The sequence below is a fragment of the Anolis carolinensis genome, chromosome 1 (genome assembly GCF_035594765.1).
Source record: "Anolis carolinensis isolate JA03-04 chromosome 1, rAnoCar3.1.pri, whole genome shotgun sequence".
NCBI classification, from domain to species: Eukaryota; Metazoa; Chordata; class Lepidosauria; order Squamata; family Dactyloidae; genus Anolis; species Anolis carolinensis.
Window position 1 is genome coordinate 261,596,871 of NC_085841.1, and position 19,287 is coordinate 261,616,157.

Below are 19,287 nucleotides of genomic sequence, written 5' to 3' on the forward strand. Positions count from 1 at the left end.
TGGGGACTCTAAAAAGCCCTTTCCTTTAGAGTGTTGCTTTTAAAAAAATGCAAGCCTAAAACCGCATAAGTTTTTGTGTGCATTTTCCCCCTTGCTCATTAACAGTGAATACTAGTGTCCTGCTATTCAGGCAAATCTTGGGGTGGGGTGGGGGGTAGAAGACAAGGAAATGGAATGGAGGGGTGCAAGCATTTCAATTAGTTGGCTTTGAAGGGCCCTTCTGAATGAGAAAGACAGAACACACTTGTCAAATGCAAGTTCAAGTGAAAGCCACTTCTGCCAATGAAGTGTGCAGATGGCTGTGGGGGTTCTGCTAAACCTTAGCTGGGCCCCCATTATGTCTTTATTGCTCACAAAAAAAGGCAAGGGTCACCTACAGTTTAGAGCAAGTTAGCTTCCTTTCCCACAGGATGACTCTAGTCAATCAAAGTGGTGAGGAAAGCCTTCCCTTGGAAAGCCTTCCCTTTTGAGTGACTGCTGTCTCGTCAGGGCACCGAACACTTGCACAAAAAAAGCTGAAGAAGCACAAGGGGGAGGGCATAAAAATCTTCCCACCATTTCATACAACGGTTGCACAGAACTGGCTTAAATATTCCTATAAAGCCAGACTATACTTTCCCCCAACTGGATGATATAGCATGGAGCTGAAATGACAGATACCCTCCACAATTCGGGCTGAGTGGTAATTCAACCTACACTATAACTTTGCCTAAATGGAATGGAAAAATAACATATCACAGAAAGACAGCCAGAGAGATATGCCTGCATTGAGTTAATAGATGAGAAAGAAGAAATAGTCTCCCTGTACTGAAAAATTAAAATAAGACTAAGTTAGAAAACATGAACAAAACTATTGCATGCCTGCACAATGCAGATAGGTTTTCTTCGCAACTTATACCAATGTACAAATGAATGGTAAATTGTTCTACAGGCAAATATAACGCAATATTATTACTTTTGGACATCATTTGAATTAATTTACAACATATCCAGAATTGCAGTATCCGATGTGTGCATATGCATATGTGGATCAGAAGGAGATAGACGAAGGAGGAGATTTCCAACTATGGAAGACAGGAATGGACCTGCAAATAGGCAAACCTTTCCGGTGCAATTCAGCTGTGTGCAACAAGAACATTTTTTATAAAAGAAAATATGGAAGGGGACAAAAATACTCTATAGTCTGACTATTCTCTGGTAGAATTGTCTACTGGTAACTATGGCAAAGAAAATAATATGTTCTGCTTTTCAATTGCAAACCAAACTCAAACTACAATGCAATAAAGCACCATACTTTCTATGGCATTTTATTTAACTGCCTACATCAAAGAGATTTATCAGCATCCTGTATGACTTTACCTCACAGCAGAGAATGCAATACCCAGATTGTATGGAAAGCTGAATGGGAAGATGTCTGAAAATGTACTTAGTCCAGAAGTAGACAGACTTCAGCCTTGTTCAATTGCTCACTTAAAATAAGCAAACTAACAAAAACCCCTAGGGTCTACCAACCAAAACTAAGCAATAAAGAGGAGGAAATTTTAATTACTGCCAATCTGGCTGAACCCAGTGTATGCTGATTATTTCCAAAGCTGTTTTTACCTTTCACACACTACTGTCCCACCTGCCAAGACTAAAGTCCTACCACCACAGGCAGAGTAGACTGAGTCACCTCATAGGATTTCTATTGTGTGTTATTTGATAAGTTCTCAATTCACAGAAGTTCTCACTGTTCTTTTTCCTCTTGGCAGCCACCTGAAATGCCCAGAAGCTTCTTTGGAGGATCAGCGGACCCTTTCCTGAACAATAGCAGATAGATTGGACTGGAGTTGCAAGGAACATAATGGAATCAGCAGCCTTTCTTAGGTAAAATTTGTTCATGTATGTTAGAGTTCAAGTGAGTCTCTTCGACTGGGGGCCAGGGCTGATGGGGGAAGTCACCAAAGACTGAAGTGCTGCTGATGGTGACTTCTGTTCATCACCATTATTAGAATGTAATTGCCTGGGGATGGTATATATGATCAACAGTTTCAATCATGAGTTCATCTGGGTTGTTCCCTTCCTCTGAAAAATTATGAGAGTTAAATTTCACCTTTCTCTGACATTAAAACAAAGAGTATAGTCAAAAATGGGTTTGCAGTGCTTTTGCCATGACCTGTGATAACAATAGGAAGATCTGCCCATCCACAATCTATTAATCTCCCAACCAACTACTTATTCACAAATAGGATCTCTTCCATGGGACTACAAACCTTTGTCAGTCTGTGATCCCAATTTCAATACACATGTGGAAAACATCTGTGCACACAGAAGCTACTCCTTTAATAATGAAGATGTATGCATCAGTTATTTCTTCTTCTGCATCAAATTAACGGCTGAAGAAAGAGTTAAAGTAAAGGGAAGGATTTCCTCATTGCAAAATAGTTTACCCCTTTGTTTAAAAATGATTACTAGAAAATAAATTTAGTTGATCATCATCAGCATATGGAACATAAATATGACTCAGAGTCATGTAGATCCTTAAAAATCTCACATTAAAATTCAGACAAGATTTTTACTGCCCTCTTTAATTCAGTTTTTTCTATTATAATATCAATAGAACAAGGCAAGGCTGTGAATTGAGCAGTTTGTCCAACCTGAATAATATCTGAACCAGGAACCTTTTACTCAACAACCCACAAGTCACTACTAGAGAACCATCCAACATTATTAAACTTGAAGGTCAAATCTCAGAAGGTACAGAATCTTTTCTGAACTCTGTATTTGTCACCTCGTGCACCACTTTAACCTTGTACCTTATTTCTTCTTTTATGAGACACTCTTATCTGATCCAGCATACCAGAGTACACATTTTCTGGACACGAATCAATCAGCATTGCATTGTGATTACACCTGGGACATACATAGGCGAGATTTATAGCAAGGCTGATCCTGCTGTCATTCTTCCGTTTCCTAACTTAAATTCTGAAAACCACTGCAATTCGAAATGTACAAAATAGTTCCTCCAGGAAAGCAGCAATGCTTGCTTTTCTTTCTAAACCTGCAGAAAACGCATGCTGATGCTACATGGGAAAAAATAACCTTTGACCGGAAGCAGTATTTAAGCACTGCAGAACTTGCTTTAGCTCTTTAGCTTTTTAATTTAATGACTTCTCAGGATTTCATTTTGATATGGTTACTATATTTAACAGGGCAGAGACAGTTCAAATACATACCTTGGCATGAAACCAACACCCCCACCCCCATGTACTAGAAAAAGCATGAACATGCAGACACTTCCACTCACATGGGGCAGGGAGGACTGTCCCACCCACTCACATATGTAGTCCTTTGGAGTTTCTACAAAACCATAGTAAAAGATCAAGGGAGCCTTCACAGCAGAACACCATGCAGCACTGATCTGCAGCTAGAGGACAGAGTGGAAGTGAATGACACTGGAAACACACACTCTATGAATGGCCAGAACTTTTGCTCACAAACTAAAGTTTGCTTGCATGCAATGTCTGTGCTTGAGGGTTCCCCTTTAAAAGCACAAGCCACGCACCAAATGCATAGGAAGTGATTGAAAGTCAGCATTCTGTTTCAATCAAAGGACCTAAACGATTCATTATCTGGGTTTCAGACTTGGGTAGAAACTATACTGTTGCTGTGCACAGTGGCCTTTAGTTGTTCCCTGGAGGTCAGTCAACTCAGTAGTGCTCATGATGATCAATGCCCGTTTCTCCTTTGAGTGTGGGAAGGCAATTGCTTTACTTCTGACACAGCCTCCTCACAGTTCAAAAGGTCAGATTCCTCCTATTCAGGGGTTCCAATGGGCTCCTCTGCCCAGTCCCATTTTTTGAAATAAAAGTTCATTTTGACATAGGTTAAAGAACACACAATTAATTGTAAGTCTAAAAAAATACAGCTTGTCTAATAACTTTTAAAAACTTGGCTAACTATAACCAGCTTGTATAAGAACAAATGAGGTAACCTTCTATTCCAAAGATGAATTGTAAAAGTTTCAATAAGTAAAAAAGAAAAATCACAAACTAGAAACTTTAGAATCTGAAGACAAAGGGAAGCCTTGCTTAAATTCTTTGTTTTGTCTCATACTATGGGTTCCCTCTGTCTTGCTCTGTAACAAGGACGTTTTAGTTTGGGTGTTGGGTGAGAAAGGTTATGCCAATTTGCCCTGCAACGAATATGTTGAATCAGATTTTGAATACATTCTGATTTCATTTATTTATTAGTTCTTCCAACCTTCAGAGTTCTGCAACAAACTATACACAAAACAAATATATATGCACTTTAATGAACAGATGTGAGGATGAATTCCAAGACAGTGGGTTGATTTGTGCTCTTTTAAAGTAACACCCAATAAAAATAATGTTCCTGCTTTCTTTTCTCTTCATGCACACTAAGCCATAATAAAACTATTATTTCAGGTATTCGCTTTAATATATTTTAAATTGCTGAAAACGAATGATTACTAGAATTACTAGAATTCAACAATATCACAACCTTTCCTTATCACAAAAATACCATCACCACCCCACCAAAGCCATTAATTGTTCTAAGCTTACATAAATATTTTTATGATATTTTCAAATGTAACAAAAGGGAGCAAACTAAGGAAAATCAAGCCTGAAGCCATATCAGCGGAGCTTATGTGAGTCTGCAGATGGAAGCAACAAGATTGTACCTCACACTAATGACCTCTGTCATGCTTCACAGACACTTTTTAGCCGACCACAATACTTCACATAATGTCTTGATTCAAAGTCTGCATCCTTCATGAAAATAGCTACACAGTTTTTGAAATTCTGAATTTAAAAAGTAGGAGGAATCCATACCTAACAAACCTCTATGTGACATTTTATCTCTAATTTCAGCCTCAAAATGGTTTAAATTAGAAACACATCTAATAATAGACAAATAGTTCAACTATGTTTAATTAAGCCCCAGGATCGTTCAAGCCAAGGCTGAAGAAGATAATAGCAAATGACAAAACCAGTTTTTAGAAAGAATTAGGGACTTCAACACGTGGGTGCCAGTGGCTCTTTGCTTCACTCTCCGCTGGAACCTTGTAATCCGTATTAATCTGTTTGTTCCTAAAAAATACCTTTTTCTGACAAGGTCCTAAATTTAGTTTCAATTCATTTATGCAGTTTAACTTTGTGGCAGCAGAGTCTGTTGACACAGATATATTATTTCCACATCTACTATGTGAAATCTCCTACAATTCTTGTCTCTTTCCCCGCTCTGCTCCCACCCTTCTGCACATACTGCCAAACTAACTTAGCAAAAAGTTTTAAAAGCTGGGAACAATGTTACCACAGGGTGCCAAATTTGCAGTGAAAGCCCCAAAGGCTGTTGTCACGCAAGGTTTGACAAGGCTTGCCAAATGGTTTCTTCAGGATATAAACTGCTTGTGAAGTGACTGAGTCCTTTGTATTTACAGCTGAATGCTGCAGATGGGAAGGTCTCTGCCAAGAAAGAATAACTGCTGTTCCTGCCATGTGAAGTTTTACACACATAAATAAGGGCACGCCCCCTCCTACGTCCATGGCGGTATTTTCCTGCTTTGGAGGACGATGGGGGCTTTCATCTCAAGAAACAGGGTAGGGAGGGAGCAAGAAGACATGAGAGCACATAAATATAAATATCAACTCAAATAAACAGCCATGTCGTTTGCTTTTAAAACATTTATGGCAGAGACATAGTGCAGCATCCAATAAGTTTTGTGAAACGGCAAAGAGTGGGCAGAAGTGTTCATTTAATATCACTGCCCATGGATTTTGCCAAGCAGCCACAAACTTTTATTCTTACTAAAAAGGGGAGCATGGAAATTATATATATATTCAAGCAATTGCTTCCAGACTCTTCTAGCTAGAGTCCAAGAAGAAAAAGCCAAACCTTCTTTGAGTGCACAACCTTCCACCTATCCTAAATATTGTATAGTGTACTACCCAAATATTCAGAGATGTAGTGGAATTTTAATGAAAGAATGAGGAATTAAAATAACTTCTGGATTTATTTAACTTCAGGAAAAGGAAACTCATATGAATAGGAAACAGGTATCAAAAACGCCCCCTTACATCTCTCCATGTCTCTTTATACTTCTTTCACACCTTTCAAGAAAGTGAACAAGATGTCAAGAACACCTCTTTACATCTTCCAAGAAAGGGAACAAATGGCATACCAACTTTATCCATAGCATTCAAATGTGTACTTCATACTTTATTGCTCGGTTATCAATACAAGAATCTCAGATACCAGGAATCCATTTCTTAAGGGAAATGCCCATAAGGTCAGTTATAGGACATGCACTTTTCCAGTCAGAATAGGGCCAGGTGGACCAATGAACTGATGCACAATTAAGTAACAGCACATGGTGACACTTTGCTTTACTTTTTTTCTTTCCATTCTTTTAAGTACAAAAAACCCCACTTATGGGGTTTCAGAAGATGGAAGTATGATGTGCACCATTTAGGAAACAAACTGTTACAGAAATGTCTATATTATCTGAAGAGAAACCAGACAATTACAAAATAAAACAAGCAACTAGGCACAGCTCCATCATGGTTTACACCAGAAGCAGATAAGGCCTTCTTTCTATCCCAATTTCCACTGCTCTGGAAGAGAGAGAAGAGGAGGAGGCACAGCTCTGCAATGCCTTGTCCCAAAAGCAGGTGAAAGCCCCTCTTCATTCAACTGCTACTGCCTTGGCCTTGGAGAGAGAGATGGATCGACAGTATCTGCTGGACTTAATCCCTTCTCCACACCATCCCCTTTTCCTTTTGTGTCATGTCTTAATTAGGGTTGTAAGCCTGAGAGTAGGGAATTGTTCTATTCTTCTTTTCCTTGTAAAGAGTCATGTACAGTAATGGCAGTATAGCTACAAGATTTTAGCTATAAGATCTTAAATCATTTAATTCAATCTTAATATCTAAAGCATTTTTAAATTGAGAGAGAGAATTAAAATCATACACTTTTAAATCCAGCTATATTAGCATGAACACACTTTTTCCTGTTGTAAAGTTACTCCTTAATGGGTTTTTCCCCTTATAGCCTAAAAGGCTTTTTATGGTAAGTGCCATTTGAACATCTTATGTTTAAGCATTATTTTTCTCTAAAAATTACAAATGGCAGCAGACTTTCCCAACCTGCCACCATCCCAATGTGCTCAAGTATAACTTCCATCACCTTGGACTTTGATGGCTAGGTGTCAGGGAAAGGATAAATTCAACATATCTAGAGAGCATTGGTTTGGGCTGTAGGTAAAGGTATTCCCCTGACATTAAGTCTAGTCATGTCTGACTTTGGGGGTTGATGCTTATCTCTATTTCTAAGCCGAAGAGTCGGTGTTATCCGTAGACACCTCCAAGGTCATGTGGCCGGCATGACTGCGTGCAGTGATGTTACCTTCCCGTATTAGCGGTACCTATTGATCTACTCACATTTGCATGTTTTCAAACTGCTAGGTTGGCAGAAGCTGGGGCTGACAGTGGGAGCTCACCCCGCTCCCCAGATCCAAACCGCCGACTTTTCAGTCAGCAAGTTCAGCAGCTCAGCGGTTTAACTTGCTGCGCCACTGGGGGCTCCAGTTTGTGCTGTATTATAAAGTAATTTTTACCAGATGTATACTACTTGTACTTGGCATATACTGAAGTCACAAAAAACTTTCTTTAGAATGAATGAGAACTACCAAATAAACAACATGTTAGAATACAATTTTCTGATGAGAAAACGTAGAACAATATTGGTTTTAGAAAACATCTCTAAAGTTTCAGTCTGATAATTAATTCCAGATTAAGTCAGAATTTAAATTCATTCTAATAGTACAGTTCCAGCATGTCATGCTTCTGACAGTTCCATCAAAAGCATGTCCATAAAGAATAAGTTCCATTGAATTAGTCTCAAGAGTAGAAATAGGATTGAAACAAAAGCCTATTGAAGTGAATTTAGAAACCATAAAACAACCACAGAACTCTCATTTCCACCCTACCTCCTATTTACAAAACCATGTTGTGCTTGGTTAAATTAATCATAAAAACATTTCAAGAAAACAATTGTACAAATGTTAATAATACTCAGAATAGCTCAGAGGGCATTAGTTATTATCACACTAATTGGGAAAACACATGGTTTCCTACTTACCTCAATTTTGTCAATCTTTGCATCTCCCCAGTAAAGTTTGCTTTCTTCAAGATCTAATGCCAAACCATTAGGCCACCCTAAAGAAGTGTTCACCAGGACTTTCCTCTCAGAACCATCCAAATAAGCACACTCAATTTTTGGATTTTCACCCCAGTCTGTCCAGTACATATACCTGTTGAGAAGCAGAAAAAGGCACGTTTTACATCTGCATCTGTGATATTGCTGCAACGTCAAGTTGCAATATTCACAATTAATTGATACGAGGAGAAATTCTTCTATATTTTTACATCATTTGAAAAAAAAGTGTGGATCCTTATACTGTAAAGTTATTTTATACTGTTATATACCTGCAGTTTCTAATAAGGGGGAAGGAGAAATGAAATTGATTTCCACAAACCATTGAAGACTTTGGTACATGGAAGGCTTTGAGGGCTAACAATGCCACATTCATTGGAAAACTAAACACTGGGACATACAAACATGCTGCACCAAGAAAATAGAATCCATGTGAGGTTAGAAATTATCTGTTTGCTTCATCTGTTTGTTGTTATTCCATCTGGACTATGATTTTAAATGCCTTCCTGTCTATACAAAACCAAATGCTTGATCTCAAAGCCACCTACTTTGTTATATTATCTAATAGGAACCAAGACCCTAGTTAAGTTTTTCAAACTGATTCATCTAGTACTTTGGTTCTCAACTTGGGGTCCCCAGATGTTTTTGGCCTACAACTCCCAGAAATCCCAGCCAGTTTACCAGCTGTTAGAATTTCTGGGAGTTAAAGACCAAAAACATCTGGGGACCCCAAGTCGAGAACCACTGATCTAGTAATTTGGGACCCTTATGAAAAACAAACAAACAATTTTTCTTTATTTTCTTGTTTATGCTTTAAAATACACATTTATTATGATGAAATGTGATATTTGCACTTAGGCTGACATTCCACTTGATGAATAGACTTGATTTGACATTTTTGTGCAAATTCCAGTGATAGGCAACTTTCAGTTTTGAGGAAGAAACTGTAGATTTTGGTTCATTTTGCATTGCATTTGACATGAAACAAATTGTAAGTAATAATATCAATCCAGTCAATGTCAAGAAAATTTCCTAGTAGTCTATAAAACAAAGAGAAAGCTAAAATTTCATTTTTGTAAACTTGATTAAAATCCTGTAACACTCACCCCATCACAGGATTGAGCACTATTGCTCTGGGTTCATCTAGGTTTTCGGAAATTAGGATTTTTCTTGATGTCCCATTCAACCGTGTAACTTCAATACGATCTGTACCAGTGTCAGTCCAGTACAAGTTCCTGGCCACCCAGTCCACTGCTATACCATCAGGATGGTCTATTTCTGTTGATACAATTGTCTGAGCTCCAGTTCCATCAAGGAAGGCCCGACGAATGGCTCTGACGTCATCATCGGTCCAATATATGTAACCATCAACCGGATCATAGTCTATGGCAATAGCATGCCTGATATTGTCTATCTGCAGGATAATGTCAGTGAAATCTGGCATGTCCAATGAAATTCTTCGTAAATCGGTTCTTCTGGCAAGCAAGAGCACTTCCTCAGCACCTGGGGGGAAAGGATCACCAGTAATCAACAACTGCCACTGTGCGTTTATTATTCAGAAGGCAATGACTTGATAAGCCTGTCCAAATTCGTTCACTTAGAGTCATTGAAAAATGAACTTGGCTGCAAAGAGCTTCAGCTGATTTGCAGCATGAAGACAAAACATTACCTTCTGAACCTCAATGCTTTTATTTTCTAGCAACTCTTTAGCATTTCTATGTAAGTAAGAGGAAAAATCAAGCCAAACTACTGCGCTCAAAAGTGCAAGGGCTTTACCAAGAATATAGCTGCTTTGCCGACAACCATTTAGAGGTGTAAAGAGACAACAGAATATTTGGGGGATACTCACAGAGCTGGAATGCTATTTTCTCCATGATACAACTTGCTCTATGAACTATTCTCTTTTTTATTTTATTGTTAAAAATACACATTTTGAGCAAAATAAAAAGTATCAAAATGCAAAATGTTAAGTTATCGAGACTGGCCACTAATAATAAAAAAATGAAAGTGGAGAGTTCTAACTAAACTTAATTGTCTTTCACTGAAAAAGGGGCAACACATTTTAAAATAAGCTTTATATACCACATTCACAAAGTAAAAATCAAAACAGAATTACACAAGTAAAGGATGTGATTTCAGTTTGCTAATACAATGAAATCATATCCTTTGCTTGTGTAATTTTGTTTTGGAGAAAGAGGGAAAAATGTCTAGACTTCAAATCCCACGAAGCTGTCAACTCAACCAACAGTTGTTTCCTGAAGGCACAGCATTAAATTCAGTTTCCATATTCAGCACTCTTTAATATGCAATATGATTTGAAGACAGGCCAAAATTATATGAAGTACACTATGGAACTAAGATCACTTGCTACAAGTATTTGCTTCCTTTCAGGTAACTAAGGATTGCAGAAATAATAATTGATATTTAAGATTTGAAAATGTCTATTACCTAAACACATTTCAATGAGGAAGGTGATTAATAACATTCTACAAATTAGATAGTATTCAAGTTTGCTGTTAATATTTTTTTAAATCTCCCAACATCTTAATATATCAGCAAAAGATATAAATATGTGAGTCACATTTTGCATTTTAAAGTGATCTCAAAGCAACATGCAATTAAACTACTGTAGCACAGTAAAAGCTACAAAACAAACATACAATGAAAGACAATCATAGTCTACTACAAAGCAAATTGAACACAATGGGAGAACCCTCCACTTACATGCTTTTACAAAATAAGAGAAGAACTGTACTCCTAAAAGCCTCAATTTAATTTCAGACAATTTCACATATCTCCACATGTACTGTTTGCAGAAGAAGAAAAAGAAAAATCAGAAGTCTACTTTTAGGTGGGGGACGTTTCACTTACAGCGGGTAAGAATTGGTCCCCAGACCATTCATAGTTGATGGAAACTGAGGCTACTGAATGAAATTATACAACATACACAGATAGCAAGTGTATACTCTTCGTCATGACTAAGTTCTGTATTTTCTCCTCATATTACTACATGTGGGCCTAATTTTATCGATCAAATGAAGATGGTTCCACAAAAAGAAAGAGAAATAATAGCAAGTAAGTCATACAATTTGGATAGAATGGGATATATCCAAGACAGAACAATCCAAAAAATCCAGACCTTATGTGAAGGACCAACAATGTCCCAGGATTCATTGGGGGGGGAGGGGGGCTCTTCTATCTCTGTGGGTCTTCTTCTACATCTTGAGACCCTATCACTCCCTACATTGCAGGAAAAAAAATCTAATCTCAAATATCTCCCAGAATTTGCAGTCTTAGGATGTTAGTGACAGAAGTTTTGATTAAGAAGACAGAATAAAATTACATGCCAAAGCCATTCACAAGGGAGCAAGCCATGATAGAGCCCCTGGATCCCAAATGACTTCAGCAGATCATTATTTTCATTTTTTTCAACATAATTTCCCAAGCTTTGTTTTCGAATTTCTAGCTTAAGATCCAAGATCTCCTGGCCACTGAGTGTTGTAGCAGTGGCCAGAATTGCTCTCCTCCTCACCCAAACTTATTCTGCTTAGTAAGCAAGTAATGTACGACCTCCCTGCTTATTCATAAACTGATATATGTGGTTTCATTTATCTATGGTTTCATTTATTCACACATTCATGTAAAGCCTCCTAAACAAACTACACTCTATACACATTTACCAATCATCCAACTGAAAGTAATAGGATTGCGATTATCCATGGTTCTATGTATCTATGGCCCATTCCACACAGCTGTATAAAAGCCACATTGATTATATGGCAGTGTGGACTCAGATAATCCAGTTCAAAGCAGATATTGTGGATTATCTGACTTGATATTTGGGGTTAGATGGCTGTGTGGATGGCCCTTCAGTAGATATAGGAGTCACACTATAAGATTTCCTTCCATTCAACTCACTGCCAACTCATGATAACCACACAGAAAGAAAAATAGACTGTATAAGTACAAGGTAGTTAGGATTAGAAGGAGGGTGGCTGTTTAGGCACAGCTTATTCCTTGAGTGACAAGGAACAAGCTTGCTACAAATAGAAGCCCCCTTCCCCATGGCTGCTTATATCTTTCCTCAGTGTCCCCTGATGGGTACTATACTAAGAAAACATTGCAAAGAATAGAAGACTCAATTACTGGCCAAGAAATGTATACAGCAATCTGCTATAATGCAATGCAGGGATGGGTAATTTATAGCCCACATACCAGATGCAGGCCGCCAAGTCCCTTTTACAGACCCAGGGCTTGACGGGAGCCATCACTCTGTGCGCTGCCTGAAATATCCCCTGCAGGGCATGGCAGCTGACTGTGGCATTGCCACCTAAGCTCTGCAAAGTTGCGCATAATCTCATAACTTTGAGAAAAGTCCAGGTGGCTCAACCAAATTGACAACAGGCACTGCTGTTGCCATGACAGAGAGACATCAAGGCCTCAGAATGGGAAACAAAACTGCCTTGAGCAGCCTAATGGAATATTGAAAAATAGCTTCTCTATAAAACAAGTTATATAATGCCATGCCTCATGCGGTAAGCTTCAAAGAATGTGCAAGCCCCACTCCCCTCCAAAACCAATCTAGTATGGGGAGAATATTTATTCAAATGCAAGCACTAAATGCAAGAATGTATGGGTATCTGTTTACGTTCACAGTAGACTAGACAGGTGGTGCTTAATTTAATGGATGAGAGTAAGCAGAGTCACTGCTGCCAGACTGGCTCAACTGGAGAACTAGACGGGTAAACATATGGCAATGCATTCAGACATACCTATGCAAAGAAGCAGGGAACTGCTATCAACTGCTGATGGGCTTAAACGGCAGAGAATTAAAACCACAGAGAAAGACCACAGAAAGATTTTGATGTTAGCCATCCAAGGGGCTTTGTACTAGTGAGACTTTTATCTTGTTCAGTCACATAATTTTACACGTGTGTTTCCAAGTATGTGTCCAAACATTACACTCCTGCTTTTATAAACCTCTTCCATTTTTGCAGCACTTTCCCCATCTTTTTTCTTCCCAAGGAGCGTCTATGAAGAAGGGAAAGAGAGACTAGGTACACAGTGGCTTTTAATTGGTGTATTGTTAAAACCTGGTTACCATGACCCATATATGCAGCATTAGTAGGTTTGGGTTCAGTGATCTGTAAAAATGACAGTGCCGTGCTTGATCAGTTTTTCTATGTGTGCTTGTTTTAAAAAAGATTGTCTTATGTTTGAAATTAGTCCTATAAAAGATCCAAGGCTTAAGACTAATAAAAGGGCAAGACATCAAGTTACTTGGCAAAATGCTGCTAGAAAACATATGTTTCTTGGGAACTACTTAAGATAGGATTGCACTGATCTTTCTATTTTATGTTATGTTATTTTCTGGTTGTAAAATCAGATTAATTTTTCCCATATCTTAAATTCTTCTTCTGAAATTTTTTTCCCTTTAAATTAGGTCATCCTTAAGTTATATAAAACATATTCATCATTGGGAATATATGAACCTATCTACTAAAAGGACAGATTGTCATATAGACTTGTTCACTTGTATCTATAATGGCTCTATTTAACACCTTGCCCAACCTTGTCATAAAACAGAAATAAATAACAACTCTTTTGCACTAGGCAAGTGTGCCAATATGGAAATCCAGTTCTCTTGTGTGGCATCAAGGGTTTTAAACTCAAGCACTGTATGACCCTAGTCCAGTAAATTTACACTAAGTCCAATTCTCTCCCAAAATAGTAACATAATCTATCAAGGTGTGTTGAGTTAGTAGTGCAAGAGTGAAACTTATAATGCCTAATGGGGTCCGGTCCTTTTGTGCAATCCTCAGGGTCTCCACCAATCATTAATGAAAAATCAAGAGGACAATTGTGCCTCTAGAAACCTCCAGGGGGCACAATTGTCCATTTAAATTCTATGTCTCAATTTCAGCATCTTATTTATCCCACAAATAAAATATGGGGGAATTCATAGTATTAACTTCCTGTTTCATAAAAGTGGGTAACGATAAAATTGTGGAGATCTAAAAGTACAGGTAGAAATAGGAGGATTTTCCCTTTGGATACTCTTGGTTGCACAGCCCTGTACTAAGACCAAGGAGTAGTAACATAATTTTAGCCATTACTGAGCCTTTTCTTTCTTTCCTGGAAACCCAGTGCAACTAATGGCTCACAGACCAGCACTGGTCCATGGACTCTTAGTATTAATAGATGGCTGACAAAGCCAAAATGATAATTGTTGGGATGTAGCAAATAATTTTTTAAAAAATAAAATAAAATAAAATAAAATAAAACAAAGCCAAAATGAAAAAAAGAGAAGTATGGTCCTTCTTATTGTAATGAAACATCCATACACACAGATTTCTACAACACTTCCATCTTCCTTCCCACTATGGAGATAGTTGGAAAGAAGCATATAATTCATTTATTCTTTGAACGTTCTAAGCATAAAAAGTAGTTTCAGACCCTATTTTTTTATTTCAATATCCACAACTGCATATGAATGAACAACATGTACAATGCTCTTTTTGTATCCTCCCAACCCAACTTGAGTCCCATTTTGCTGTCTAATTGTGGAGAAGTTTCAGAAGTTTTAGAAAACCCAAAGTAATGCAAGAACCCTCCTGAAAGGAATAATCTCTGCTATACAGACAGTTCAGTACACAATCAAGGAGGCTTTCTCAGCATGCAGAGTTAACATGCACTGAAGCACATTTTAACTGAAGTTTCCCAGTGTTGCTTAAAAGACTATAAAAGGCTAAGAAACTGAAGAATGAAGCTGGACAGCTGCTTTCATGTGTATGTTTTTCAAATTAATGACCTAATAACTTCTGTTTGAGATGAGACACATAGAGATAGGACACTTGTAAGAATACATTTGTCAACTACAGTTCTAATTAGCACTGTGACCTGGGAAAAATGAGTTCCTTCAAGAGATGAGAGCAATCAAGATTTGCTGCTATGAACACTGTCTGTGCTAGCCTGGCTTGTACTTAAACAGCACTGGTGTTGGGGGCAGGTCTCCATATCCCATTGCTGGCCAAAAGAGACTTTGTGATTCAGACATTTAAAAAAGTTATCAAACTTTTATGCGGTGCAGAAAGAGCATCATAACATTTCAGACCAACTCCTTCTGCTCCACTTTCCGACTTAATATGGACAAAGTATGTTATGGTCAAATAATTCAAATACAGAGCAAAACCCACTCCAAATAGAGATATATTTCTGACACACAGAGTGCGTCCAGGACAAAATGCAAACACAGAAAGATGGGAGTTTGTTATCATAGCAGAACTCCTCCCAAGTTAGACGCTGTAAGAAGTACACATCTGCAGCCTGACTAATTTTGAAGCCAGACAGCTGGGCCTAGCTGTAATTGCTCTGAACCATGTTCTCTAGGATAGTCAACACTGGACCCATGCTGTCTCCAGGAATGGTCAGACAAGGAACATAACATGCTTGGGGCAAGCGATACTGCAAAAAGTGGATATTGCTTTCTTCATCAAGAATGTATTGACATTGTTTTCCCTGAAAAAACAAAACAAAAACAAAATATAGTCTATATCGGTGGTTCTCAACCTGGGCCCCCCAGATGTTTTTGGCCTTCAACTCCCAGAAATCTTAACTGCTAGTAAACTGACTGGGATTTCTGGGAGTTGTAGGCCAAAAACATCTGGGAATCCCAGGTTGAGAACCACTGGCCTATATGAAATTCGAGTCTCACTTACCTGCTACCCTTCCATCTGCTATCCAAACCACCATTTATACTCATTATTAGTGAATCTCAAACTATCACCTGGCACAAATATTTCTAGTCCTGAAGCACTTTATTCTCAATTTCAAATTTGAGATCAACCCAATTAAACCTGTTGCAAAGTGATTTTTTTAATCAAAGAAAGTGTCTATCCACATATCACCAGCTGCCGTTAGCCAGAAGTGTAGTTCAAATGTGCAGCAGCAATCACACCTCCAGATCACATATGTGGCCAATTGTTTGTGATGCTGTGTAAGGTGGAGGTTGGAATCAAATGTTGAGGCACCTGAGAACTTTCCATGTCTGGTAGTAGAATTATCTAGGTAAAATTCACCACATATAAAATAGGCCATAAAATGTTAGCTTGTGCTTTTTCCAGATGCTTACTTCAACTAAAGAACACAACCAGTTATTCCTCACATACTATACAGGAAGAAAAAAAATCCCCTGAAGTCTAAGTCCATCATCCTGATACTGAAACATTCGTTCCTCAGCCAAAATGGGAATCCAAAGTGTTATTTAATGCAATACACATGCCTTCAATGTTTTAAAAAATCTATGTCTATATCAATCAAGAACTATTTGCCAGAAAAAACAGGAGGAAAGAATGTGTATATAACACCGTATGATTAATTTAATTAACAAGAAAAACTGCACAAATTCCTTATGTTTAAAAGAGGAAAACAAGTAACCTGGGCTTTCTTTAGATTTCTCACCTGAAGTAGTTAGATTTCTATTTTATTTTTCAATACAATTCTTCTCCCCTGGTACCAATGCACCACCAATAAATCACGTAATGTATTTTCTTTTACCCAAAACATCACAGACCCTTTGCAAATATAGCTAGCCAAACTAAAATCAGGATTATACTATCCATTTTAGTAAGATGCCTTAGGAAAACCTAGCAACATTTGTTGAAATTGAAATCTCCACAGAAAACAGAAATATTTATCCAATCCCTAAACACCATATTCTCAGTTTGTACCGTGTTTCCTCGAAAATAAGACAGTGTCATATATTAATTTTTGCTCCCAAAGATGTGCTAGGTCTTATTTTCAGGGGATATCTTATTTTTCCATGAAGAGGAATTCAATTGTTGAAGAATTATTGTTGAACAAAAAAATGAACATTTATTATATACTGTACAGTAGATGTCATCACAAACCAGCATAACCAGACAAACTGTGAATCCTCTCAAGAATTTCTTGTTACTACTATTTATTTTCATGTACAGCAATCTATGGTACGTACATTTACCAGTCCTGCATGCTCTGGTGTTCTGTTTGGCAGGCATGCTTCCAAACAAAAACTTTGCTAGGTCTTACTTTCAGGGGAGGCCTTATATTTAGCAATTCAGGAAAATCTCTACTAGGTCTTATTTTCTGGGGACAACAGCCTAGTAGTTATGTGATTGTTTCTGCAGCCATGGCAAAGCAGTGGGCCCTCAGTATCCACTGGGATATGGTTCCAGGTCCTTCTGTGGATATAAAAACCCATGGATACTCAAGACCCAATATATACAATGATGTAGTAAAATGGTTTTGCTTATGTAAAATGGTAAACAACTCAGATGAGTGCTGGACAGAAGCTGAGGATTTGTGAAATGGAGGGTATAGCAGGATATATTTACACATCAACAAGGCAAGATCCAGGTTTGATTTTGGATTATTTTTTTAATATTTTCAATCTGTAGTGGCTTGAATGTGTGGATACAGAACTGTGGATATGTAGGGCCGCCTGTATTTAATCATTAGTTTTAAAGTTAAAACATGAATACAAGTATAATGCTTTTGGAGACTGTTGCGTTGTGCTGCAGTTTTTTTAAAAAAAAAATTACATTTCAGTTCTGGAAATGGCAGCTGCATTCTATTTACAGAATTAACTCCAATCAGAGCTGACAGCAACAAAGCAGCCCATCTCCTCAGCTAAACAAGAGCTGTTTGCCAGTCTCCCCTTGGCCCACTTCACATCTGACAAGTGACAAGGCATCTACAATACAGTAACAAATGCTCCAATTTATCCACCCAAGCTAAACAAATGTAGACAGCACTGGTTGCCTTTGCTAATCCACACCATAGAATGTCATGCTATTTCTTTCCCATTTGTCTGTCTACTAATCAGACAAGAACAATGCTCTATTGTAGGTCATTCTCTAGCCGCTTTCCCCTTCCCTGCAAGCCTTCTCCCCACAACTACTATGACAAAAGCTGCGAAACTTTGGCAGTCACAATTTTGCTGGGAATGACTTGGGGAGAAGACGAGGATTTGCAAATTCCAAAACATTGGCAGCTCAACCATACATCTTTGGAAATCAGCAACAATATACTTTAACTATAAACTATATAGTGCAAGATCCTGAAATACAGAATATATGCTTTGCATTAAATCCAAATGAATTTTTGTACATACATAGATGAGATATTAAGTTACTATACAAGATCAAATTATCCGGAAAGTTTTTTCCCCTACATGACATAAGAGAGAACATTGTTGTAGCAGATTGTGAGAGTATTTGGGGGGGGGGGGGGTGAGAAAACATTGTCATTCTAGCTAATGTTCTTGCCAGCTTTCAAAACATTTTAGGAAAGTTTTTTAACACTCAGTTTTACACATGAAATAACAGGACTACTGCAGGGTGTTTTATTTTACTTAAGTAAACTATTTGATATATGGACTATTATATACATAACAAGGGCACAAATTCACAAATAGTACAAATTCACAAATAGCAACAAATCTTGCTTTTTGTGAATTGTTTTGTATTTACTCTGAAACAATTACTTTGCATTGTCCCAGTGCGGAACGCTGTGCTGTCAAAAAGACTCTTGAGGGGAAGACTGCATTTACTATCCAATGAATGGCTAAGCAGTTGCTATAAACATGGACCTTTTTAAAGGAGGAAAACTGTTGCAATATTATAAAGAGACTAGCTTTGCCCGGCCACGTGTTGCTGTGGCTTATGCTTTCAGAGTGTTGCTCTTTATTTACTGTCCTGATTTTAGAGATTATATTGTTCTGTATTATTATTAATCGCTTTGAATGCGATTTCCTGGGGGTTGGACTGGATGGCCCATGAGGTCTCTTCCAACTCTACTACTATTCTATGATTCTATGATTCTATATCACAGTAATTATTACATATTATATTTATAATCTTATATTATCTTCTTAGAACTGGATTATATGAGGCCCCTTCTTCACAGCTGTATAAAGTGCACACTGAAGTGGATTATATGGCAGTGTGGAGTCCAGATAATCCAGTGCAAAGCAGATAATACAAGATTATAAATGGGTTATATAGCTGTGTAGAAGGGCCTTGAGTCTAC

At 37.8% G+C, this 19,287-nt stretch overlaps 1 protein-coding gene across 1 annotated transcript in view; it reads right to left on the bottom strand.

The window, feature by feature from the left end:
* Window positions 1-19,287, bottom strand: part of lrp5 (LDL receptor related protein 5) — a 140,252-nt gene that overhangs the window by 48,482 nt on the left and 72,483 nt on the right. The window contains exons 6-7 of the mRNA XM_008108703.2: window positions 9,324-9,720; window positions 8,143-8,314 (exon numbers count right to left, since the gene is read on the bottom strand). Coding sequence (XP_008106910.2) covers window positions 8,143-8,314; window positions 9,324-9,720 — 569 coding nt within the window. The remainder of the gene's footprint in view (window positions 1-8,142; window positions 8,315-9,323; window positions 9,721-19,287) is intronic.